Raw genomic sequence first — 26,373 nt, 5'->3', positions numbered from 1 at the left:
ACAGTATATCTGTTTTTCATCCTTCACCTCTACTCCAGTCTGTTGATAAAGTGTCACTGGGCAGCCAAGGATAACAAATTCTGTGAGCTCAAAGTTTCACCAAGGCTACCTATCATTGTGAAAGCATCTGAACCTAATGCTTTGCTTGAAGCAATAGAAAAAGACTTCTGTTGCCAAGTTGCCAAGGTTGGTTGCCAAGGCAGGTTGATTCATGGAAAAGGATACAGGTTGGTTCATGGAGAAGGATACCTAAATCAATATTACTGGAGGCTTGAAGGCATAGGTACATGGTGAGATCATGGCTTCAGACTCCATGGGGTCTGCCAACTGGAACAGCCCTCTTCTCCATGACTGCAAGTTTCCAGATTACCTGGGCCAGCAACTAAGACAGTCAACTCTGCAAGGTTAGAGGCCATATCTTTGGTCTTTCCTACTCCCCATTAGGTCCCTGTTGTCTAGGACCGTGCCAAGGCACACTGTGGAATGGATGGGTTAATAGTCCAAAAAAAGATGAGAGAGGCACTGGGGTCACTTATCAGCTTTCTGAAGCTCTCTGGCTAGCCTCCCATCAACCAGGTTCCTGACAAGGGCATTCCATGCTGTGGAGAAGTACAGAGTGGCTGAGAGTTATTGTTAGTTGTTGGGCTTCATAGCAGCAGAGGAAGGGCAGAGAGAATCCCAGGGTGATGGCCCAAGAAGAAGCAATCTGGAGGTCTGGGTTCCAGTCCCACTTGAGATATCAACTTGCTGGTGTCCTGAGTTGAGTGACCTGTCCACTCTGTGCCAAGATTACCTCCTAGAATCACTTCAAGCCCTATGTTTAGAAGCAGAACATATTAGCTCCATTTTGCGGATGAGAAAACTGAAGCTCAGAGAAAACAAGGTCATGCAATTGCTATGGTAAAGGAATTTGGCTTGAGTCACAAGCTAAGCTGTATGGAGCCTTGATGCTCTAGGCAACTCCTCTGGTGCCTGTAAATAACTCTTGACGTTAAGGGTGGTTGATCTAATGATCGGCTGGAATGGAATGATGGGAAAGGCCTTCTTGTCAAGAGTCCAAGGACATACCACTGTAAGTCTTCCCTTCTCCATTCCCTTCCTCTCACTCCTCCTGCCCCAGCTGGACTCTGTATTTTCCTGGCCCACCTTACTCCAAACCCCTTTGGCTTTGCCTAAGTTCCAGCCTTTCAAACTGAAAAGACCTTTTAGGATCTTCAGCCCACAAAACTGGCCTGAGATGAGGCAGGCCTCCTGCCTAATACAGAGCTCCCCAGCTCCCCACACTTCCTCCACCAATCAGGAAGCAGGGGAGATCAGCAATGGCCATTTAACAGATGAGTAAGACAGGAAAGAGAAATCATTTGCTCTCATTCCAAACACCAAGTGCCAGACAGGAATTCAGGCCTATTCCTCCTTTTCTCTTGGGACTTTCAGATGGCCAAGGGGTTGGAATTGGCGCATAAGTTTCAACTGAGCTCAGAATACCCTAGAGGAGATCATCACATGCTGTTCCACATCCAAGGAAATTGCATGCCCACCTTTTCAGCAGCTTTTATCCCCTCAAGCCCACCAGGCAAGGCTGGCCCACCTGCCTTGAGCTTTGTTCCTGTCTCATGGGAGTCACAGGAAAATCCAGACTTGGGATGGCCGCCTCTTATACATGTGTCTGCATCCCCCAGAGAACCGTATTAATGAAGTATATTTATAGTAGTGTTTAGAACAGAAACAGTTTTATAAATAACCCAGATATCCCACAGAGGGGCCTGGTCAAACAAATGATCACATAGCCTTACCATGGAAGTCAGTGTGCCCTGGAGAATGATGACATGTAACACTTATTTTGTGTGGATACTCCTCTAAGTATCCTATGCGTTTTGATCTAACCCTCACAGCAACCCTGTAAGGAAGAGATTACTGTGCATGCCTGCTAAGGCACTTCAGTCGTGTCTGACTCTCTGCGACGCTATGCACTGTAGCCTGCCAGGCTCCTCATTCCATGGGATTTTCCAAGCAAGAATACTGGAGTGGGTTGCCATGCCTGCCTTCAGGGGATCTTCTCAGCCCAGGAACTGAACCCATGTCTCCTGCATTGGCAGGCGAGTTCTTTGCCACTAGCACCACCTGGGGAGCCCAAGAGATTACTACTGGTGCCATATTACAGATGAGAAAACTGTGGCACAGAGAAGCTAAGTCATTTGCCTAAGGTCACACAGTAAGTGATAGAGGAGGATTCAAGTCCAGGCAGTCTAATGTCTGAGCCTGGACCTTTATCTGCCATAATAGTGTTGTAGAAAGATTTTTCCTGGTCTGGAAACTACTTGTGATACACTGTTCATGAAAAAAAAGCAAGTTACTAAACACGTGCTGTATAATCTCATTTTTTGTAGGGGAAAAAACAAGGCATAAATTCATATGAATAGAAAAAAATCTGGAAGATTATATACAAAAAGAGTAGAGCTGGTCTGGAGAGATGATGAAATCATGGGTGCTCTGTGTAAGTTTTACACACCTCTGCATTTTTGAGGTTTTTCTAAGGTAAACATGTCAAGCTTATGCAATAATAATGATTTCTAACATTTATGGTAAGTTCTCTACATATGTGACACTTTATGTTTACTACCTCATTTAATCTTTACAACCAGCCTATGAGATGGATACTGATTTTCTCCACTTTAGAGATAAGGAAACAGACTCAGAGATATTGATCATCTTACCCAAGGTCACGCAGCTAATAATTTGCAGAGCTAGGATTTGAACCCAGGTCACCTGACTCCAACGCTCATGTTTGTTAAATAGATAAATAATTGACTTAGCCACACTCTAACTAAGCATGCCCAGGTCAGAATCACACCTTTGGTGTGGACAGGATTCCAGAGAGAAGATGAGGGGCACCTACTTACCTCCTTGGTCCCTGCCCGTGACTGAGTTTTCCAATATTTAACTCAGATGAGGAGGACATGGTAAATGTTCTCATAGAGTTTCTACAGAAAATGGACGATCACATGTGAAAGCTACAGTTCAGCTCAGCCGCTCAGTCGTGTCCAGCTCTTTGCGACCCCATGAACTGCAGCACACCAGGCCTCCCTGTCCATCACTAGCTCCCAGAGCCTACTCAAACTCATGTCCATTGAGTCAGTGATGCCATCCAACCATCTCATCCTCTGTCATCCCCTTCTCCTCCTGCCCTCAATCTTTCCCAGCATCAGGGTCTTTTCCAATGAGTCAGCTCTTAGCATCAAGGGGCCAAAGTATTGGAGTTTCAGCTTTAGCATCAGTCCTTCCAATGAACACCCAGGACTGATCTCCTTTAGGATGGACTGGTTGGATCTCCTTGCAGTCCAAGGGACTCTCAAGAGTCTTCTCCAACACCACAATTCAAAAATATCATTTCTTCGGTGCTCAGCTTTCTTTATAATCCAACTCTCACATTCATACAAGACTCCTGGAAATACCATAGCTTTGACTAGATGGACCTTTGTTAGCAAAGTAATGTCTCTGCTTTTTAATATGCTAGGTTGGTCATAGTTTTTCTTCCAAGGACCAAGCGTAGTCTCTCTGATTTGATTCATCATACCGTAGGAAGTCTGGTCACTCAGACCAGGAGGCCACAGTCATGGCATCACTTGCCCATCTTCATTTCCAAAACACAGGTTGCCAAGCATGCTTATGTAGTCTCACATTTATAATAACTCTGTGAGGAAAGCAAAGCAGCTCATCTTCTTTGACTCATAAGGAAATTGAGACTGTAAGTGGTTTAGTTAATGGAAGCCAGAATTGCAAAGCAGTTAAGGGCACAGGCCGTGGCATTGGATGGATGTGGGTTGGGTTCCGACTCTGCTGCTTACTAGCTATGTGACTTTGGGTGCTTCCATCACTTCTCTGAGCAGCAGTTTTCTCATCTGTCAAATGGGAGTGGTGATGCCTGTACTCACAGGTTTGAGGGAAAAAGTAAATGAAATAATGTCTGTAAAGTGCTGGGTCCAGTGCTTGGCATTCCAGAATCGGCAGCTGTTATTCAGTCGACAGGTATTTCTTGAGCACCTGCTGTGGACTAAGCACCAGGTGCTGAGGATACAACAGTCAAAAGTCCCTGGGCTCGTGTCGTTTGGGTCTGAGTCGATGAGGGCGGGAGCATGTAGATGCCTGGGGGGAGGGGTGCTTTTGACACGGGGAACAGCAGGTACACACAGAACATTTTCCCCCAACATTTTGTTATGAAAAATTTCAAACATAAACCTAAAAAGTTGAAAGAAAGGTACAGTGAAAAGCCGTTCACCTCCCACCTAGAGTTGACACTTAACATTTGATTTATGACATTTCTGCTCTAGATCCTATATGCTTTCCCAGGGACCCTGCCTTGAAGATTTGGAGTCAGACTATCTGGAACTGTCATCAGAAAACAGGGGCCTTTTGCAAGAGTCTGAGAGGTAGAGAGAAAACTCCTTTTTTGACCAATCTTCTGGGAGAGGCCACCTGTGGGGTCAGCTCCCTTTTATTAAAGAAAGCCTTTCTGTTCATTCAGGGGCTTGGCCCTCTTGTCAAGTGGTCTGTCCCTCACTGGGCAGGATCAGGACACACAGGGCTTTAGGCTGCCCCTGTGGGAACCAGCTGCCGTCATCACTGAGTTTGCCAGCATGTAAACACAACCATCAGGGGCTCCAAGCCCAGGGGCTGGCAGCGACTGGAAATCTCTAGTGCTCATCTGCCTGACATTTGGTGCCCCTGGGTAGGTAGGTACAGCTGCCTGGTTCACAAACTGCTGGTACAGGACCCAGGCCAACAAGGGTCACATTCACTTGTCCTCCTCATAGGGGAATGTCCCGTTAAGGAAACTTCCATGACCAAAGACACGGAAGCAACCTAAATGTCCATCCCCAGAGGGATGGATAAAGAAGATATGGTACATATACACAGTGGAATATTACTCAGCCATTAAAAATGAAATGATGACATTTGCAACATGGATGGGCCTAGAGATTGTCATCCTGAGTGAAGTAAGTCAGACAAAGAAGGAGAAATATCGCATGACATCCCTTATATGTGGAATCTAGAAAGAAATTATACAGATGGACTTACAAAGCAGAAAGAGGCTCACAGACTTAGAAACAATCTTATGGTTGCTGGGGTAAGGGAGGAGGATCGGGGAGAGGGATAGTTAGGGGGTCTGGGATGGACATGTACACCCTGCTATATTTAAAATATAGATGAGCGACAAGGCCCTACTGTGTAGCACATGGAACTCTGCCCAATGTTATGTGGCAGCCCAGATAGGGGGGACATTTTGGGGAGAATGGATACATGTATATATATGGCTGAGTTCCTTGCTGTTCACCTGAAACTACCACAACCTCATTAATCAGCTATACCCCAAAACAAAATTTAAAATTAAAAAAAAAAAAAAAAGAAGTACTGATGGCCAGAAAAAGGCCAGAAATCAAAACCGAGGCTGACCATGAGGGCTGAGCTCTAGAAACCGGTACTTACTGCCGTATTTACTGGTGAGGTAGCAGAAGCCTTGGGATCCTTTCTTGCTAGTCTTTCAGAAGTAGAAGAAGACTTAGGAGTTATCTGGGCTAAAGTTAGGTAGTTAAACACCCAGGTGCCCAAGACAGACTGCCCAAGCTGAAATCCCAGCTCTAGCACTTACTAACCCCGTAACCTTGGGCAAGTCACGTGACATTGCTGTGCCTCAGCTTGTTGCAGAAAGGCTGACAGTCCCATCTCACAGGCTCATTAACTGAGTTCACACATGTAAAGTGTCTAGAAAGGTGCCTAGTGTACTAAAGTACTCAGTAAATTTTAGCTCCCCAAGATACCTAATCCAAAAGTAACCAGAAGTGGTTTGTAGCCAATTTTTTTCCCCAATGCATGTGTTAACATACAGTGTTATTATTATTTCACCAAAGTGGGGAACATGTACACTGTTCTGTAACTTCCTTCACCAAATAATATATCCCATGTGCCATTTTTGATTAACTTTAAAAGCATTTTCTTCTGGATTTTTCTGCATGTTCAGAATGATTATATTGGTGGCAGATTATGTGTCCTGTAGTTTACTTAACCAGTCCCCTATGATTGTACTTTTAGGTTATTCTCAATTTTTTCTTTTTTGTAAATAAAGCTGCGCTGAGCCAGAAATGACTAATGTCAATGACTGTATGACCTCGGGTGTGACCTTCTGGGTTTAGTTTCATCTAAAAACAAAAAAGACAAGATTCTACCAGGTGATTAACATCTCCCATAATCCACATCTGAATCTTTCACAAGATACCTCTGACAACTAACCATCAGCTTCTGCTTGCATTCCCCTAGTGACAGGATGCTCACTACCCCATGAATGGTCAATAAAATATCCACTCATGTTGGGCTACAGTCTGCCTCCCTGCTAATCCTGTTGCTGCTGCTAAGTCACTTCAGTCGTGTCCGATTCTGTGCGACCCCATAGATGGCAGCCCACCAGGCTCCGCCGTCCCTGGGATTCTCCAGGCAAGAACGCTGGAGTGGGTTGCCATTTCCTTCTCCAATGCATGAAAGTGAAAAGCCAAAGTGAAGTCACTGAGTCGTGTCCAACTCTCAGCGACCCCATGGACTGCAGCCTACCAGGCTCCTCCGTCCATGGGATTTTCCAGGCAAGAGTGCTGCAGCGGGGTGCCACTGCCTTCTGCACCCTGCTACTCCTAGCCAGGTTTTAGTCTCTGGGCCCTCATAAATTCAGTCTACACACAGTGGCCAGTGACTGGGGCCAGTGTAGAAGGTAAAAAATGTTGATTCCTCCTTCTCTCCCTTTCCCTATATCTCAGATCTTCTACTAAGCAAATGGATGTGGCCATAGGAACAGTTAGCTGCAGGGGCAGAACTAGATCCCAGGCACCTTGAATCCTATCCTTCCAGGGGACAGTCCTCCGTTGTGGGGTGGGGGTACTGAGGCTGGTGACCACCGTCAAATGCGCCACAGTGCTCATGCCCTAGGCAAGTCCTGGGCTGCTCTGGGAGCAGGTGACCAGAGTTGGGGCCAACTTCAGCCTCGGGCTAGAGCGGGACTTCCACCAGGGCTTTCCTAGAGCTGGGTCACCTCCTCCTTTCATCTGTCACACCTGCCCTTGAAAGATTGAGAAACAGGTCAGATTCTGTATTTAAATACAGATTCAGATAAAACTAATTTCAACGGTGTGGCTCTGAGGAGTCAGTTCTCTGTGGATCCTAGGTCCACCCCAGGACTTAATATTGTTCTTTGCTTTCATCCATTCATTCATTCGCTTTATCATTTTTAAGAGCCCACTTGGTGCCCTCTCTGACCTGTGGTAAGGTTTTAAAGAGAAATTTTGCCAATCCAAAGCTCCATCTAAGCATCCGTTTCCCCATTTGTGAAATAAGGGTGTTGATCTAGTCTCTGCCTTTCTTGCAAGATGCGGTAAAGGTAAGTGAAAAAAGGGGTGAAGGAGGATTCTCGTGTTTGAGGGTCAAGTGAATGAATGCCCTCTTTTCAGCTGGACACAGTGCCTGCCCTGTGGTAGGAATGTAGCAGCTACTTGTTGAATCAATAAATGATTGAATGAATCAATTACTGTTGGAATAAATGCATTTTCCTCCTCCCTGTCACTGTTCCTCTGCTCCTGTGTTAACTCCACAGATAGATCTGCAGGACCAGCCTTGCAGCCTGAGATAAGCCCTTCCCCGGGTGTCTCCCCTGTCCCTCCCCTTAGTGGGTGTGGGGCCAAGGGTAATGCCCGGTGCTGGTGGAAACGCCGCACAGAGACGGACACAGGATGGGCTCTAAGTACCAAGAGTCTGTGCGGGTCTGGCTGCCCCTGTGGGCCTTAATGCTGGAGGTGGTTTCCATTGTCCTCTTCTTCTTTTTCACCTCCTATTCAGCTTCTGTAAGTGAACAGAAGAAGCTCTTGAGGAACTACCGAGGTGAGTGTCCAGAGGGGAGGTGGTCACAGAGGCAAACAGCAGGTGCAGGGAAGAGGAGGTCCTCCAGGGGCATAGGGCCTCCTTTCCACAAAGTCTCCGAGGAAAGGGGTTCCCTCATCCTCTTCGATCTGTTGCACAAAGACGCAGCCAAACATGCCGTCTCTTCTTTAGGACCAGTGTGGCCATCACCTCTTCCATGAAGCCTTCCTTGATTTGTCAGGGCAGATGGAGGGGCCTCCTTTTCTCTGTTCCTAGACTTCCCTTTGCCAAAGGGTCTTCGCACTTCTCTGCCTCCACTGCCCCCTTTTCTCTTTCCTTAACAGCAAGGAATTTCATGGTGTTGTTGGGTTTGAGGGATTTCGTTTCCTTTTTTTTTTTTTTTTTTTGGTCTCTTTTTCTCATTTCTGTACCACTTTCCTTTTGGAAGCTTCTTTCTTACTTAGGGGCTGGGAAGTCTGCTTTCTGCCAGCAAATCCTGAGGCATAAGCTCTGGCTGAAGGGAATGTAGGATGGTTGTTATTTTATATATATGCAGCTAAAAATACTCATAGACTGTGATGAGAATGACTCTCAACAAGATAGACATCCACAGTGTTGCGGCTTCTGCTTTTTAAAAAACTTGAGAGGAGTTTTCAAGTACCTCAGAGGGTCAAGATGTTGTTTATGATAATGGACGGACCTCCTTGAGTGAGGTCCCTGAGACCAAGCAGAAGCATGAGCCTGGCTGAGTGCTTGCTTGTTTCTACGTGATGTTAGCTAGTAGACTAGAAGCAAAGGGAAGGCATCCCTGGGCCCTCAGTGGTAGAAAGAAGGACCAGGAGATGACTTGGGGGAGGGAAGTCCCTACACTGCTTCATGAGCTAGCCCAGAAAGGGTGCTCAGTGCTGAACGAGCAAGGCCTGGGCACAATTTTCATTCATTTCAACTTACTGTAATTCTTTTCAATTGGGTACAATGTAATTCAGTCCATTCATTCATTCATTTGCTCAATCTATTACAAACCATGTGGGATCTAGACACGTGCTAATCAGAGCTGATATTTATTGATTACTTATCAGGCACTCCAGTATTCTTGCCTGGACAATCCCATGGACAGAGGAGCCTGGTGGGTTACAGTCCATGGGGTCGCAAAGAGTCAGGCAGGACTGAGCGACTAAGCATGCATGCACACACCAGACACTATTTTAAATGCTTTACGCTGAATCCTCACTGTCATCCTATGAGATAGGTACCATTTTTTAAAAATAATAATTTTATTTCTTTACTTTTGGCTGTGCTGGGTCTTTGCCACTGCAAAGACTTTTCTCTAAGTGCGGCAAGTGGGGGCTACTCTCTAGTTTCGGTGCTTGGGTTTCTCACCGCAGCGGCTTCTCTGGTGGAGCGCGGGCTCCAGGGTGCTCTGGCTTCAGTAGTTGCGGTTCTCAGGCTCTAGAGCACAGGCTCGGTAGTTGTGGCGCAGGGGTTCCAAGGCATATGGGATCTTCTCAGATCAGGAATCGAACCATGTCCCCTGCATTGGCAGGCAGATTCTTTAGAGACAGGTACTATTATGAGCTCCATTTTTCTTAGGAGGAAACTAGGCACTTGGACATGGAGCGATTTGCCCAAGACTGTTCAGCTAGCAATAGCAGAGCAGTTTGAAATTTTGCTGTTGTTTAGTTGCTAAGTCATGTCTCACTTTTTTGCAACCCCTTGGACTTTAGCCCGCCAGGCTCCTCTGTCCATGAGATTTCCCAGGCAAGAATACTGACTAGGTTGCCATTTCCTTCTCCAAGGGATCTTCCAGACCCAGGGATCGAACTTGAATCTCCTGCATTGGCAAGCAGATTCTTTACCACTGAGCCATCAGGGAAGTCCTTGGTTTAAAGTTAAGCAGCCTTATATTTCGGAGAAGACAATGGCACCCCACTCCAGTACTCTTGCCTGGAGAATCCCATGGACGGAGGAGCCTGGTAGGCTGGAGTCCATGGGGTCGCAAACAGTCGGACACGACTGAGCAACTTCACTTTCAGTTTTCACTTTCATGCATTGGAGAAGGAAATGGCAACCCACTCCAATGTTCTTACCTGGAGAATCCCAGGGATGGCAGAGCAGTCTATGGGGTTGCACAGAGTTGACACGACTGAAGAGACTTAGCAGCAGTAGCAGCAGTAGCCTTATATTTGGGCTTCTCTGGTGCCCAGACGGAAAAGAATCTGACTGCAAGGTGGGAGACCTGGGTTCAATCCCTGGGTTGGGAAGATCCCCTGGAAGAGGGCATGGCAACCCACTCCAATATTCTTGCCTGGAGAATTCCCATGGACAGAGGAGCCTGGTGGGCTTACGATGGAGTCGCAGAGTCAGCCACGACTCAGCAACTAAGCACAGCACAGCACAGCCTTATATTTAAAATAGAAGACCTACACAGGGAATTCTGCTCAGTTTTCTACAGTAACCTAAATGGGAAAAGAGTTTTAAAAGGAATGGACCCACGTATATGTATAATTGAATTGCTTTGCTGTACATCTGAAACGAACACAACATTGTTAATCAATTATGCTCCAGTATAAAATAAAAATTAAAAAATAAAATAGTTTAAGTAAAACTAAATGAAGGGGAAAAAAGTAAACTTAAGCAGCCTAGTTTGAATTTCCTCGCACTTAACCATGACGCTTCACAGCCCCATTTTACAGTGAGGTTGAATTTCTTGTCATATAATCAGTAGGCATAGGAGCCAATATCTCAACTTTGTAGTTTGGATCCAGTTTTCTTTACCCCTAGGCTGTGCTGCTAACATAGACATAAGTGTCCTCAGATGCTCACGCTCTATAGCAGCACAGAGGAGGGCCCACAACCCAGGCAGGGAGATGGGGATGTCAGGAAAGGCCTCTGGAGGGAAGTGACTGCCCAGCTGGGCCTCAGAGGCTCAGGCAGAGTAGCTATATGAAAAGGGAGGGTCTTGAGCACAGCAGGAACCATTGTGTTCATCAGACTGGACCAGGCTGGAGTTTAACTGTACACAGTGCTGTCCAAGCATAAAGAGGGAAGCAGTGGGTGGACCCATTCCCTTGAGTAAGCAGGCTGATCTATTAGGAAGCAGCAGTGTGATCAGTTTGGGTTTGGTTATGGAGAAAGCCATTCCAGGACTGGCATGGGGAGTGGGGAAGGGGCCTGACTTGAGGCAGAAGCCAGTGTGGAGTCTGCAGTGTTGTGTGGACTGGGGGGCTTCACGTTTTTCAAGCATGCCCTGTATTTCTATGTTCTACCTAAATCCTGCTGCAGTGATACATTTTGCACATTATCATAGGTGTACGTAAATTAGAAAGTTGGAAAGAAATCAAAAGGAAATAGAAAATATTTTCAAATGACTGATGGTGATGGTGTCAGTCACTCCAGGCAAGGTCCATTGCTACCGTGAATGATAGTGGATGGCAATTCATTCCTCAGGGTCTTCTAGATAATTTCAAATTATCTTGCTTGACTTCTTGTCAGATGTGATTAGATGGGGTTTTTTCTTGAACTCTGAACGTGATTGACGGAGAGCGTGCACAAGAAGTGTCCTTCTACCCTTTGTTTCCGCGCTTGCCTGACATTATTCTTTCGCCTTCAATCTGTGGTTTTTGGCAGTTGTCTGAGCTGTTAGTCCATTTTGTGAAGGTTAGTTGAGTTAAACCTAGGTAGCAATCTGTCAATCTGCTTAATCTAATCCAGTCCACGTAAACTAAAATAAGTCATTTAAACCAGCCGATTCTAAAAAAAGACAATTTTGAGACAACCTGGAAATCTGAATAAAACGTGAGTATTAGGTAACGCACAGGCATTATTGTGAGTTTTGTTAGGTGTGATAATAGCATCGTGGGTGGCTTTAAACCTATTTAGAAGTAGGTTTACCAATTTAACAAATAGTGAGCCCTATTTGTTAGAGGAGCATACTGGAATAGAACAATGTCTGGGATCTGTTTCATGCCAAAAAGAAGAAGAAAAAGGAGAAAGAGGTAGGGAAGGAGGAGGGGGAAGGCGGAGGGGGGAGGGGGAAGGAGATGGAGAAGGAGAAAGAGAAGGAGGGGAAGGAAAAAAGAAAGGCCAAGGAAGGAAACAGGTGGAGAAGGATAATAAAAACGAGATTGAATGGGATTAACATAAACACAACTACACATAAAATAGATAATCCACAAGACCTACCGATTTAGCACAGGGAACTCTACTCAGTAGTCAGTGTTAACCTCTATGGGAAAAGAATCTGAAAAAAGAATGGATATATGTATATGTGCAACTGAATCACTTTGCTGCACACCTGAAACTAACAACAAAAGAAGAAAGAAAGAAAACAAGGGGAGGAGGATAATTAAAAACAGGATTGACCCCCTGTGACAGTCATCAAAGCTGGGAATGGGTACCCGATGTGCACCACGCTACTCACTCTGTTTCTGTGTATGCTTAAAATTAAGCTGTCAGTTAAGCAAAACAAAACCCTGTCATTAGTTGCAACAAGATGAATATGGAGAAATACATGTCACCCCCTATTCAGGGGCCTAATATTCCCTCAGGACACCTTCCAAAGCTAGGGGACTGAGCTGATATCCTAAGCAAGTCAGAGGAGGCTCCTGGATTCATCTGAACATTAAATGCTTGCAGAGTTGTAAAACTGACCAAGTGCCTTTAGGGGGAGAAGAGCCTAGATCAGTGGTCCTCAAATGTGGTCCCCAGACCAGCCACCTCAGCATCCCCTAAGAAATATCTGGGCCCCCGTCCATACCTACTGATCCAAAACTCAAGGGCGGGGCCCAGCAATCTGTGTTTTGCCAAGCCCTAAGTGACTCAAATACGAAGACATTTGAGGACTGCTGGAGCTAGACTGATTCACATCTCTGCTTCACTTCCTCTTCTTAGCTGTGAGACCTTGGGCAAATCACTCAATCTCTCTCTGCCTCTGGCACATGACGATAGTACTTACTAAGTTATTGAAATGCTTGAAAGAATGAACACCTATGAAAACTGATAAAGAGTATTAGCTTTGAACTTCCCTTGCGGCCCAGTGGTTAAGACTCCGTGTTTCCAATGCAGGGGGCTTGGGTTGGATACCTGGTCAGGAAACTAAGATCCCATGTGCCACAATAAAGCATTGCCAAAAAAAGAAGTATTAGCTTTTTCTTATGAATAAACTTTAATTTCTTAAATGTTTTAGAAAAAAATGAGTAGAAATAGAAGTGCTAATATCTCTTCTTCTGGTAGCCCCTACGGATTGTCTGGAGAATCTTCTGAGGGGTGTGAACCCTACTCTGGTGACCACTGGCCTGGTTGACCGGTGATGAGGTCAAATGGGCAGGGGCGGTAAAGGAGAAGCAAAGAGTCAGATTCAAGAGTTATTTAGGAGATAAAATTGGCTATTCTCGGAGAAAACAAGAGAGGAGTCAAGGATGGCTTCAGATGTGTGATTGGCAGATGGAGGTGCCCATTTCTGAGATGAGAGGCACAAGTGGAAGGGCAGATTGTGGGATAAATGAACAATGATATGTTCATTCTGGGCTTGGGATTGAGGTGCCAGTGAGATGCCAGGGGAAAGCGATTGTATCCATTATCTATCGCTACATAACAAACCACCCCCAACCTTAGTGGCTCAAGATAGCAGTCATCTAATTTGCTCCAGATCATGACTCTGTGGTGCAGCAATTTCAGCTGTACTGTGGTCACGCAGTTCTGTCCATTTCACCCAGGGTCACTATGCATCTCTGGGGCTTCCCTGGTAGCTCAGCCAGTGAAAGACTCCACATTCAATGCAGGAGACTGGCGTTTGATCCCTGGGTCGGGAAGACCCCCTAGAGAAGGGAATGGCAACCCACTCTAGTATTCTTGCCTGGAGAATTCCACAGACAGAGGAGCCTGGCAGGCCCATGGGGTCACATAGAATAAGACACGACTGAGCAACTAAGCATCCATGCACATACCATACACCTCCAGCCTGGAGCCTTGACCAGGGCTGAAACAGTCTCTGATAGCCTCATTCGAATGTTTGTCAGTTGATGCTGGCTGGACGCTTAGCCCATGTGATTCCAGCAAACTAGCTCAGATTTTCAAATGGCAGCAGTAAGAGAGGGCAAGCCCCAGTGCACAGGTGCTTTTCAACCCTCTGCTTGTATTGCATTTGGTGATGCCCCATTAGCCAAAGCCAATCACAAAGCTTAGCTCAGGTGGGAGGGGTCTATCCTGGAAGGATGATTCATTGGGGCCCATTACTGTGACCATTTGTCACACAGAGCCTGCTTGAACGCTGACACACTGCGGGACTATCCTGGGCCCTGCACTGTGGCTACCACCCAATTACCCTCATACTCTTTAGAAGCAGGAAGGAGAGCTGTTAAAAGACAAGAAGGGCTTTGCTAATGACGTGTACTGACGTCATTGGCACTCATTGAACACTGTACATGCTTCAGTCGTGTCTGATTCTTTGCAACCCCATGAACAGTAGCCTGCCAAGCTCCTCTGTCCACGGGATTTTTCAGGCCAGAATACTGGAATGGGTTGCCATTTCCTCCTCCAGGGGATCTTCCTGGCCCAGAGATGGAACTAGCATCTCTTGTGTCTCCTGAATTGGCAGGCGGATTCTTTACCACTGTGCCACCTGGGAAGCCCACATCTTAGCCTTCACAGCCCTGTTGATTGGGAAACCTCTTTTTCTTTCCCCATACTGCTGTAGGGGTAAGGATGGGGTGGGAGATTGTCGGGGGGAGGTGGGGAAGGCAGCACGAGGCTCCACGGATGGTTCCAGACCAGGGCTGCAGAGGTACCATGCGAAGTCAGTGGCGGGGAGCAGAGTGTGGAGGTCCGGCCCAGGGTCCAAGGGACGGAAGCTGGGCCTGGCTTCGGAGCTGATAAATTGTCTGCAGGTCAGAGGGAGGTGAAAGGGTGTGTGGGGAACGGTGGACACTCCCAGGGGCAGCCAGGCTGAAGGAGTGGGAACAGTCTTGTCCAAAGGCACAGCTAACAAGGGGCAGGCCTGAGATAACTTATAGTCCCTAACATTTACCATGCACCAGTGCTAGGCTAAGCGATTCACAGGAGCCAAGGAACTCACTACTAACAGCAAACCTCTGAGCAGGTGCCATTATTTCAGACCACTTTACAGACTAGGAAACAGGTATACGGAGGTTGAACCAGGCTCTGAACTCTGACAGCCAGACTCAGAGGCCCACACTCAAATTTGACACTAAGGAGAGTGAAGGATGGAGGGGGAGGCAGGATGGTATAGTGATTAAACCCAGAGCCAGGATTCAGGTCTGCCACTACCATTTGCGAGCTGTGTGGCCTGAGCTAATTTCAGCAGCTCTCTGTGCCTCCCTTTCCCCAGCTGTAAATGGGGATCATCAAAGGTACCTCCTGCATGGGCTTGTCGTTGTCTAAGGCTGGCAGGCACTTGGAAGAGTGTCTAGTTTGTGGAGGGTACCGTATATGTGCCCACTGTTACAATGATGTTGATTATTGCCCTACAGGACTCCCAGGTTAGGCTGGCTCCAAGTTGAGGGACTTGCATAAACTTCTCCAGAAGGCCCACCTTAGATCATGTGTAAAACTCTTCTCTGAGGCCCAGGTATGGGGCCCCTGGAGCAATCCTCTCCTTATCAGCCCTGGACACCTTAGGCCCATTATCTTATCAGACCAGCAGCTAATGCAGGGCACAGCACAGGCTCTGAGAGGTGGATGCTGATACCAGTGGGGATGATGCCCTGAGCTGGGACCCAGTGTTGAAGTTGGGATCCAGTTGTGAGACATGGGAGGAGTGGGGCTGGACCAGAGCCCTGCGAGGCTGGGAGAGGAAGTGGGAGGATACAGAGGGTGAGAGTAGAGGGACCCTGAACTCAAACGTGATTTACTGACCAGTTTGGGGTGAATGAGCTTTGTCAACAGCTCCAAGAAACTGCCACCCTAACTTTATCCCCCTGGCTGGAGCACAAGCCCAAGCCCACCGGCCCCCCCAGGGGTAGTGTGGGGTCGTAGGAGGAGGGTTCTGAGCTCTGTACCTGCAGCAGGCATGGCAACTGTGCCTGATAAAGCCCCCAGCCAAGAGCCTCTGACTTTTTATCTTCAGAGCCCCATGGACTGTAGCCTACCAGGCTCCTCCATCCATGGGATTTTCCAGGCAAGAGTACTGGAGAGGGGAGCCATTTCCTTCTCCAGGGGATCTTCCCAACCCAGGGATCGAACCTGGGTCTCCTGCACTGCACACAGGCACTTTACCATCTGAACCACCAGGGAGCCCTCTTCAGAACCCCACCTCTGACCTAATCCTGGTTCCCTGCCCTTCCCATATGCTGCCCCCTCCTCTGAATACACCAGAGTGGTGAGGTCCTGAGAGAGTATGAAGTCCAAATCCCATGAGCTATAGATAGGGAAACTGAGGCTCCAAGAAGGCAAGGGACTTGCCTTAGGTCCCTTAGTGAGGTGTGGGCAAACAAGACCAAGAGATAGCCGAGCACTGAGGGGAGGGCACTGCCCCAGGAGTCCAGAGGTTGGTTCTGCCGCAGACATGCTGTGTGCTCTTGAGGAAGTCACAGGCTGTCTCTGGATCCCTTCTGTAGAATGAGAGGAAAATGGAAGGACTCCCCTACTCATGGAATCTTCAGTAAGTCTGGACCCTTTACATATAGCATTGTTGCAAAATGAAGGAACGGGTTTTTTTTTTTTTTTAACAGCAGTTTTTAAGGAAAGATTGAATTTGCATATCTAGAAACAGGGCACTCAAAGCTGGTACACTGGGACACCCCAGAAGGATGGGACGGGATGGGGAGGGAGGTGGGAGGGGGTTCGGGATGGGGGGACACATGTACACCCATGGCTGATTCATGTCAAGGTATGGCAAAAACCACCGCAATATTGTAAAGTAATTAGCCTCCAATTAAAATAAGTTAATTAATTTTTAAAAAAGAATTTGCACATCTAAAGTGGCGTGTGATATCTCCAATTGGCCATAGGCCTCACCACTCCCCAATACACGCTATGATTTTCATTAGGTAGTTTCTGCTCAGCTCCTAGAGGAGATCGAGCAGTCCCAAGAGGAGCCCCTATACAAAGTGTGCCCATTCCACCGCCATTCCTAAGGGGAGACAAGCGGGAGACGGAAATGTTGCCTCCCCTCCCCCTTCCTCATGTCAGAGAAGAAGGTGCAAGAAGTTGAATCCTCTTGATGGTCCACTTCTCGCCCACTCCACAAGTCCCCAGATCACATGGAGATGCCTGGGTCCCCTGTAATCCGGTTGACCTGGGATATTCACCCAAGTCCTGTGCGCAGGACCCTAGCTACCTGTATTTTTCAATGAAAGTAAATTTCAATGTAAGTTGAACAGGATTTGGAAGGCTCTGGAAAGAAGAATTTCCTTGTTGCTATCAGACCCAAGGCTGGAGACCAGGTGACTTCTTACCCCTGGGAAAGTGATGATGGTGCTGGTGGTGAATAGCCACTATTTACTGAGCTTACTCTATGTGCCAGGAACAGTGCCAAGCTCTTGAACAAAACATTACTTCCTTTGGATTTCCCAGTACCCTCTGAGAGGGGATAATTGCTCTTATTTAGCTGATGAGGGGAGTAAGCAACCCAAAGTCCATGCAGCTAAGAAGCTGAAACATACAAATTGCCATTCTTATAGGTCAAATGGTCAGATATTGGCAATTTAATATGATTTAACCTAATAGAGAATGATAGAGTTGAGGTCAGACAAAATTGTCTGACCTCAAAGCACAGGCTTTTTTTCTTTAAGAAAAAATTACCTACTCTCTTCATAACAGTTGTAGAAAATTTTAACACTAAAATTTTTTTAAAAAATAGAACTCTCCTAAACCCAGAGATAATCTCCGTGGGGGCAGGGAGCTGGGGGCGGAATTCCTTTCAGACTTCACTCCAGGCATTTGCACACATGTGAACCTAGTTGGTGTTTGTTGATAAAATGGTCTTTACTATTCTGGAGCAATTACATGTATTATACCATTTGATTCCAGCAACCTGATGAGGGAGATATAATTATTTTTCCCACTTAATAGAAGAGAATCTCGAGAGGGCAGATAGTGTGGTAACTCAAGGCACAGGCTCTAGAGCAGACCCTCTAGGCTGAAATCCCAACCCTATTGGCTGAAGCAAATGATAACTCCTCTATGCCTCAGTTTTCTCATCTGCAAAATGGTGAGAATAACAGCCCCCATGGTGAAGGACGCTTGTGAGAACTAAACGAGATAGTTTACATGAAATGGTTTAAACAGTGTTGGCATTTGGCAAACATTTAATAAGTGTAGATGGTTGTTAAAGCTCAGAGACATTAAATAGCTAGATTAAACCACACAGCTGGACAGTGCCAGAGCCCTGATAGAACCCCAAGCTTATCTAGCTCTAGAGCCCAAACCGTTACCCATTTTGCAAAGTTGGAGCCGATTCAAAGCATCCGCCCTTTCCTCTTCCCGGTCCCCTCCGGAACATCAGCTGAGTCCCTCTCACTCATCAGCCATGGCAGCCACCACACAAAGTCTGAGGCTGGGGAAGGGGAGGGTCACCCAGGTGGCCCTGGTGCTTTCCGATGGCCCCCCAGGTCCCCCTCAGCAGGAGCCAAAGGAGAGAGCTGTTTTTTGCAAAGATAATTTGGTTCTTGCCTGTGAACCTCTAGACCCGCTACTGCCTCTTTTTTTCTGAATGACCTGAGCTAAGTCACCAAATTATGTGGCCTTATTTTCGCTTACGCATGATCAGGAGGTTAAACCTGATTCTCAGAAAGCAAGAGGTCAGTACCTTTACAGAATGTCAGCTATGTGCCAAGGATGGGTCCTGACTCCCTACGCGTGTTCATATTATTGTGTTTAATAATAACAGTAATTGCTACCTTTGTTGAACACTCACTGTGGGCCAGGCTCTGTGTTAGCTCAGTCATTCCTTCCCTCAATGCTGTATGTATTATCCCCATTATTCAGATAAGAAAACTGAGGCTTAAAGAGGGGAAGTAACTTGACCAAGCTCTCTTCAATGATCCTTAATGCCCCTTCCAGCTGCCGTTCCGTAAAACTCTAACACAACCCTCCACCTTGTCTGCTTCTCTTCCTCCTTCTTTCCCCTGAGCAGACTTCCAGGATGTGTTCATCATGGCAACCCTTGGCTTCGGCTTCCTCAATACTTCTTTGCGGAGACATTGCTGGAGCAGCATAGCCTTCAATCTCTTTCTGCTGGCCCTTGGGGTGCAGCTGGCAGTCCTGCTGGATGGCCTCCTGGTGGAACTCTCCCTTAGGAAGATGGTCATCGATATGCCCAGGTAACTAGATGGCTGCTGGACCACTTCTGGGTTTTTGGGGGTCTGGGGTCCAAGAGAGCAGATTCTAGAAGTGCTGGGATGTCTCTTTCTAGCGCCAACACCATGCAATATTCAGGACTTAAACTAACAAGTTATACATTGCCTAAAATTCATGTTTAACTGGCATCCTCTGTTTAATATGACAACCCTCCTCTGTGGCATCACAACAGACCCAGATCTACAGCCCTCCTTGTGTCCTTTCTTTTTTTTATTGATTTTGAAAACTTACACAGTGAATTTTAGTTCAAAGAAAAAAATAATAGAGATTAGACAAAAAGAAAGAAATCTCACACTCAGAAAGGTAGTCTCTTGAAAAGAAGGAAGTACCTTCAATCTTCAAATGCTGGTAGACAAGAAATAGCCATGCCTTTAGTTTCTTTCAATTAACTTTGATCTATTTAGATGTCTTTAGAAGAACTAGCAAAATTAACCTGTGTTGCTAGATGTCAGAATAATTGGTTACCTGAGGTGTTTATTTGGTGAACGCAACGGCATCCCACTCCAGTACTCTTGCCTGGAGAATCCCATGGGTGGAGGAGCCTGGTGGGCTGCAGTCCATGGGGTCGCTAAGAGTCAGACACGATTTAGCGACTAAATAACAAAAACATTCTCTATGTATTCTGGGTGATGGTTACACAAGAGTATATATGTGCATACACACGGTGCTACAGGCTCAGTCGTGACTCTGTGACCCCACAGACTATAGCCAGCCAGGCTCCTCTGTCCATGGGGTTTTCCAGGCACGAACACTGGAACGGTTTGCCATTCCCTCCTCCAGGGGATCTTCCCTGACCCAGGAACTGAACCCACATCTTGTGTGTCTCCTGCATTGGCAGACGGATTCTTTACTACTGAGCCACCTGGAAAGCCCATATATGCACATAAACACATCCGTTAAGTTGTACATATCTGCAGAAATAAGTCATTCACAGTCAATAGGAGGAACAAGGTTAAAAAAATATGTTTTTAATTGTTTTTTGGTTTTATCCAGTTCTGAAACTTTTTCTTGCCCATATGATGGTAAATCCTATCTCAACTATCTGGGGACCCACCATCACCTTTCAAGGCCATTCTACCCTCCACTGGGATACCCTGTTAAAACTCTGGGCACTCCTGTTAAACGCCTCTCTACAAGCCAGGCTCCGTGCTGGGCACTCCACAAACATTATTCGTTTAACTCTCTCATGGAGGGGTCTGACGTGGTGTACCGTCAAGGAACGAGAGGCTCCGAGCTCACAAGACACTTGCCTAGGGTCACACAGCTAAGCGGTGGAAGTGGCTTCAGTTTTCATTCTGTTGCCTTTCCCACACACTGCGCAGTGGTCACGATAAGAAACAGTCTGGCCAGCTCCCCACTGGCCCTGAAAATAACTCGCCACCTTTTTTCTTTTTTTAATTCGGGCTTCTTTACTAAAAAAAAAAAATTTTTTTTTTCCCCATTTTTCAGCCATGATGGATCTGCAGGATCCTAGTTCCCCAGCCAAGGATGGAGCCCTCACTGCCTTCATTGGAAGTGTGGAGTCTTAACCCCTGGACTGCCAGGGAAGTCCCCTCCGCGTTTTTTCTTTTAAACCATTTTAGAGCCGATCCCCAGGGGGATTCTATAACCCCCACCCCAACCCCAGTAAGCACCTGGGAAGTGACAAAGGGCATTCTGGGGGAACCCTGACAGGGTGGTCCTGGTCTGGGGTTTCTGCAGCCGTGGCTTAAGTCACACAAGCCTTTGGCCTCCTGCACCTGAGTCTCCAGGCATCTCCAGGCTTCCCCCTTCTGACGTCCTGCCTGCAGGAATCTGTTTGCTGTTGATTCAATCTGGAAAGACAAGAAGAGGCCGTTTATCGCCTGAGTGAACGCCCTTACCCCACCCTGACCGCTTGGGTCCTCCTGGCAGTGACCCTCAACGGGACCGGCCTCACAATGTTGAACAATGGGCTCCTTTCCGACCTTTCCTGCTCTGACTGGGGTGGTGGGCGGTGACCAGGCCTGCCTCCCAGCCGGGCCCTCTCCCTCTCCCTGTCCTGAGGCCTCACCCACCGGTGTAGACTGACTTGGCTCTAAATTGGTTCTGCCTTGAGTCATCAATGACTAGTCCCTTCAGGGCAGGGGCCTGTCTTATTCAGTCTTCTCCTCCTTTGTTTTCCTCACATAGTAAGGACTTCGTAATTGGTTATTGGAACAAAGATGAAAATAAAAAAGAACCCTAAAATATGTGATATTTTTAATGCTGTACATTGAGGGCCTATCATAGCAATAACTATCCCCAACTGTGTCTGACTCACTTTGCCTTCCCAACAGCTCCAAAGGCCTTGCCTCTATGTTTACAGACGAGGAAATAGAAACATAGTGTGGTTAAGGCATTTGCCCAAGGCCACTCAGCCAGGAAGTGGCTGAGTCAGGATTCCAGCCTTGGCAGCCTGGAGACAGATTGTCCTAAGCACTGCACTTCACTGTCTCAACACCGCCCCCATCCCTGGGGTCTGAAATCTTGCCACTGGCACAGAATCTCTTGAATTAGCCCTCTGCCAATGAAATGAGCAAGCTCTGGGAGTTGGTGATGGACAGGGAAGCCTGGCGTGCTGTAGTCCTTGGGGTTGCAAAGAGTCGGACACGATCGAGTGACTGAACTGAACTGAATGAAATGAGTGTTCACCCCAAAGATATCACGGTCAGCCACAGTGAAACACTGAGTGACCCATTATTTCCAATAATTCCTGGTCCCTCTGAAACTTTTCCCCCATACCCTTTGCCCTCCTCTGGCCTTGCCTTTCTTCCAAAATCTTTGAGCCTTCAGCAGGACACTACCTTGGCAGCAAACAGTGGGAAGGCTGTGTCCAAACTTTAGAGCCCAGGTCAGCTGGGTGGGCTTGAACCTTGTGTTTGTCATTAACTAGCTGTGTGGTCATTACCAAAAAGGTCACCTCGTCTAGTCTCAATGTCCTGACCTGTAAAATGGATGGACTGGATAGTACCTAGCACCATCGCTTTGCAGAGGATTACCTGGAGGATTTAAATTTAAGTGAGATGATGTGCTTGCAAGACTATTACCCATAATGCTCAGCAGATGATGATGGTGATGATGGCGGCAGTGGTGATAGCATCATCATCAACTCTTAGGGGGAAAGGTGGTCTCAGCAAGGTGCCCAGAGGAGGGTGGGTTGGCTTAACCACCATGGATTGTCCAGTTTGGTACCACCTCCTCCAGGAAGCCCTCCCTGATGAGTCCAGTTCCCAGTGCTCTCTTTCTCCAATGAACCCCTCTTGCCTTGTGGTATCACATGCCATGTTTGACTCTTTGCGACCCCATGGACAGTAGCCTGCCAAGCTCCTCTGTCCATGGGATTCTCCAGGCAAGAATACTGGAGTGGGTTGCCATGCCCTTCTCCTAGGGATCTTCTCAACCCAGATATCGAACCTGAGAGTCTCCTGCAGCTCCTGCATTGCAGGCATATTCTTTACCCACTGAGCCACTTGGGAAGCTGTGTGATATCACAGATCGTCTTAACTGACAGGGTCGTGATGTCTACTTTGTCTCCACAGGCCAGTCGTAAGTGCCTTGAAAACAGAAGCTGTTTTCTTTTTCCAAATCCCCACACTAACCTTGTCAAGGGAAGGAAAGAGTCAGTAATAGCACTGAGTTAGTTCTTTGTGCCAGTCCTGGTGTGCTCCACACACAGGCACGACCATTCCTTCTAATCCCTCACCCTGCTTTCATGAGATAAGTACTACCATCATTCTTATTTTACAGATGAAGAAACAGGCTCAGTGAGATTAAATAGCTACTCAAGTGGAAAAGCTGGAACTGGAAGCCAGACTTGTCCTTCTTCTAAACCCAGTCTTTTTTCCACTACAAGGAGAGGGAGAGATGAGGATTCAGTTCAGTTCAGTTCAGTCGCTCAGTCGTGTCCAACTCTCTGGGATCCCACGGACAGCAGCACAGTCAGACTTCCCTGTCCAAGGCGGTGCCTGCATCACGGGAGGGATGGCAGGTGAAGAGCGCCCTCTGTTGAGCATCTGTGTGTGATGACGGCTGAAGAGAAGCCCAGAGCAGAATCCTAGCAGTCAGATGTTCCTATGAGAACCTCAGCGCATCCTTAGCTTGGAAGAGTGTGTCCAGATCAATCTCTCAGCATGTGGCTGCCACCCTGATGGGAGAAGAGAATGAAAGATATTCCAGACTGGGCAGCATCCATCCCCATGAAAGTAGAAATGTTGTGTGTTTGCTCTCCTGTTCTGTCCCGTTTCTTGAAAAGTGTCAGGCAGAGAGTAGGTCCTCAACAAGAGTTTGCTGAATAAGTGAATGAATGAATGAGAGGCATTGTTCCTTCTCTGTCATCCCTGTCTTGCCCACTCTCCCCAGGATTCTGAGAGCCACCATGAGCGCTACATCTGTGCTGATCTCCGCGGGTGTCGTCCTGGGGAAGGTCAACCTGCTGCAGCTGGTGATTATGACGCTGATAGAGGTGACAGCCTTTAGTGCCACGAGGCTGGTCGGCATGAACTACCTCGACGTGAGTCCTGGTGATGTGAGGAGGGGTCTCTGGGATAAGGGATGAGGAGGTGGAGCGGGAGGGCTCCATCTCCATTTGATAAAGCTTCTGTGATGGAAAAAAAAAAAAATAGAGAGACATGCCAAAATGTTTGCAAAAGTGTGGTGTCTGCTCAACATTTAAACACACTGAGCAAATGCTGTGGAAGGGGGTTCCCACAATAAAAACTCGGCTGCCAAGGAGAGAGGTCAGTTCCTCACCACAGGCAGCGCATTATAAGCCTTCTCCTGCTTTGTTATGGTTCTCATAGTGCTTTTAGAAAGCTGCATTAAGCAAAAGCCATCTCCTCTCTTCTCTGCAATGTGTCAGTTTAGCTGGTCCAGGGAAGGGTTTAGCGTTGATTTTGAGAGTTCACGTCTTCTTAAAAACTTCATTTCAGCCTGGGCTTCTTTTGTGGAAGGACTCGGGGGAAACCAGAACCAGAAACCAGAGCTGTTTCAGCTCTGACACAACTCAAGAAATGAGGATACCAATTTAACAACTGCCAAATGTGGTTTTTAGATTCCTGGGAGACCTCAAAGAGATTTAAAATGCAAGGTCTCTTCCATTCTTACAAGAGAATTCCACAGACTTACATTTTTCACATGTGACTAAGTGTTCCTTACATTTTCGTTCATTCATTTCACAAATATTTGTTCTGAGCCTGTTCTGTACCAGGCACTCTTCTAGGCAGAGGGAAATGTAACTGTCATGGAACTTCCTTGTTTATTGGCAGAGGGAAAGACTGCCAATAATCAATAAAATAGGCAAAAGAGATAGCATGTTGAAAGTGAAAGTATCAGTCGCTGTCATGTCCAATTCTTTTGACCCCATGGACTATAGCCTGTCAGGCTCCTCTGTCCATGGAATTCTCCAGGCAAGAATAATGGAGTGGGTTACAAGTTCCCTGGGTCAGGGGAACTCCCCAACCCAAGGATTGAACCCACATCTCTTACGTCTCCTGTATTGCATGCAGGCAGATTCTTTGCCGACTGCTCTACAGCAGGGCTCTATAGCATGATAGCTAGTGATAAGTACAATGGAGGAAAAAATACAATGAAGGAAGAAATGAATAGTTGGGAGAGGGGATAAGGTGTTAGAGAGAGTGGCCAGGGAAGGCTTCATCGGGCAAATAATTTTTGAGTAAAGAGCAGATGGCAGCAGGTGCGCAAGTCACGTCAGTATCTGAGGACAGGTGCAGATCAAGGGCAGAGCTGTGGGAGTGGTCTGCATCTTTCAAGAGGAGGATCTTATTACTGACACTATTCCTTTTAATTTTTTATTTTATTGCTATTCTTTTTTGGCTGCATCATGCCATGTGGAACTTCCCTAGCAAGGGGGGACTAGGAATCTAACCTGTGTTCCCTACAGTGAAAGCATGGAGTCTTAACCACTGAACCCCCAGAGAAATCCACTGATACATTGTTTAGAGTTATTGGTATATAATGATAATAAGCCTGCAATGCAGGAGACCCTTGTTCCATCCCTGGGTCAGGAAGTTCCCCTGGAGAAGCGAATGGCAACCCACTCCAGTATTTTTGCCTGGAGAATTCCACGGACAGAGGAGCCTGGTGGGCTACTGTCCATGGGGTTGCAAAGAGCCGGACTCGACTCAGCGACTAACACTTTCACTTTCAGCTGTATTAAAAAGGAGATGGACTTTTAGTTGCTTTTATCATTGTTTTAAATTCTCAACAGACAGCGCATCCCCGTATTGCCTGTAGCCAGAGTAGAGCACTCCCTCTGCTCTGTACTCCAGGCCATAGAACAGGTGGTCCAAAGTGGTACTGATGTGACAGCATGGCTGTGGCTTTGAGGAAGAGCCAGGGAATAAGCAGGAGGGGAAGTCAGAGGGGTTGTGGGAGAGCAGGTCACACAGAATCCTGTTGGTCATAGTAAGAACGCCGACCTTGACACTGAGGGAGACAGGTATCATTGGGGGATTCAGAGCAGAAATGTGCCATGAGCTGGCTTAGATTTTAACAGGATCACTCTGGCTGCTACACGGAGAAGAGTCAGCTGGGGGACAAGGGTGGAAATAGGGAGACCAGTTAGAAGGTTATCACAACAATTTGGGCAAGTATTGAAGTCAGTTTAAACCAAGGTGGGGGTCATTGAGGCATGGCGGTAAAAATTCTGCCACAGCTGGATTTTTTTTTGAAGGCACAGTGGACAGGACTTAACAGTAGCCCACTGAGTTATGAAGGATTACTAAATTTGATATTTGTGTCAGGGGAGTGTGTAATTTCCTTGGATCAGTCTTGCCACAGCAAAAATTTGAAGTGACGGACGGACCAGTGTTACAGCTCCATGTTACAGCGTAGTTTTATTTAGAAAGCAAAGGAAAATACATCCTTGAGGGCAGGTAGATCCAAAAGACAGGAGAAGAAGAGAAACCTTTTCCCTCCTCTTTCTGTATGTTTTTTTTCTCCTCCCTCTGAGCCTGCCCTATGTAAATTGGGCTAGCCAGGAGGGCTGTTTGTTTAACTTGAGGTCCTCACTCCTTTGTTCTATTTTCACGGGCTTTTTCCCTTCTTTGTCTTTTAGCCACCACTGGTAAAGCATCTGCCTCAATGCAGGAGACCAGGGTTCAAGCCCTGGGTTGGGAAGATCCCCTGGAGAAGGAAGTGGCAATC

The 26,373-nt window shown here is 47.0% G+C and overlaps 1 protein-coding gene across 1 annotated transcript in view; it reads left to right on the top strand.

Annotated features, from left to right (window-relative positions):
- RHCE (Rh blood group CcEe antigens) overlaps window positions 7,767-26,373 on the top strand; it is a 39,267-nt gene continuing 20,660 nt past the window's right edge. Inside the window, exons 1-3 of the mRNA XM_013972362.2 lie at window positions 7,767-7,914; window positions 18,986-19,172; window positions 23,569-23,719. Of these exons, the coding sequence (XP_013827816.1) occupies window positions 7,767-7,914; window positions 18,986-19,172; window positions 23,569-23,719 (486 nt within the window). The remainder of the gene's footprint in view (window positions 7,915-18,985; window positions 19,173-23,568; window positions 23,720-26,373) is intronic.

This window comes from Capra hircus, chromosome 2 (assembly GCF_001704415.2).
Source record: "Capra hircus breed San Clemente chromosome 2, ASM170441v1, whole genome shotgun sequence".
NCBI lineage: Eukaryota > Metazoa > Chordata > Mammalia > Artiodactyla > Bovidae > Capra > Capra hircus.
Note: the sequence above shows the minus strand (reverse complement) of the source record. Positions and strands in the feature narration are given on the sequence as shown.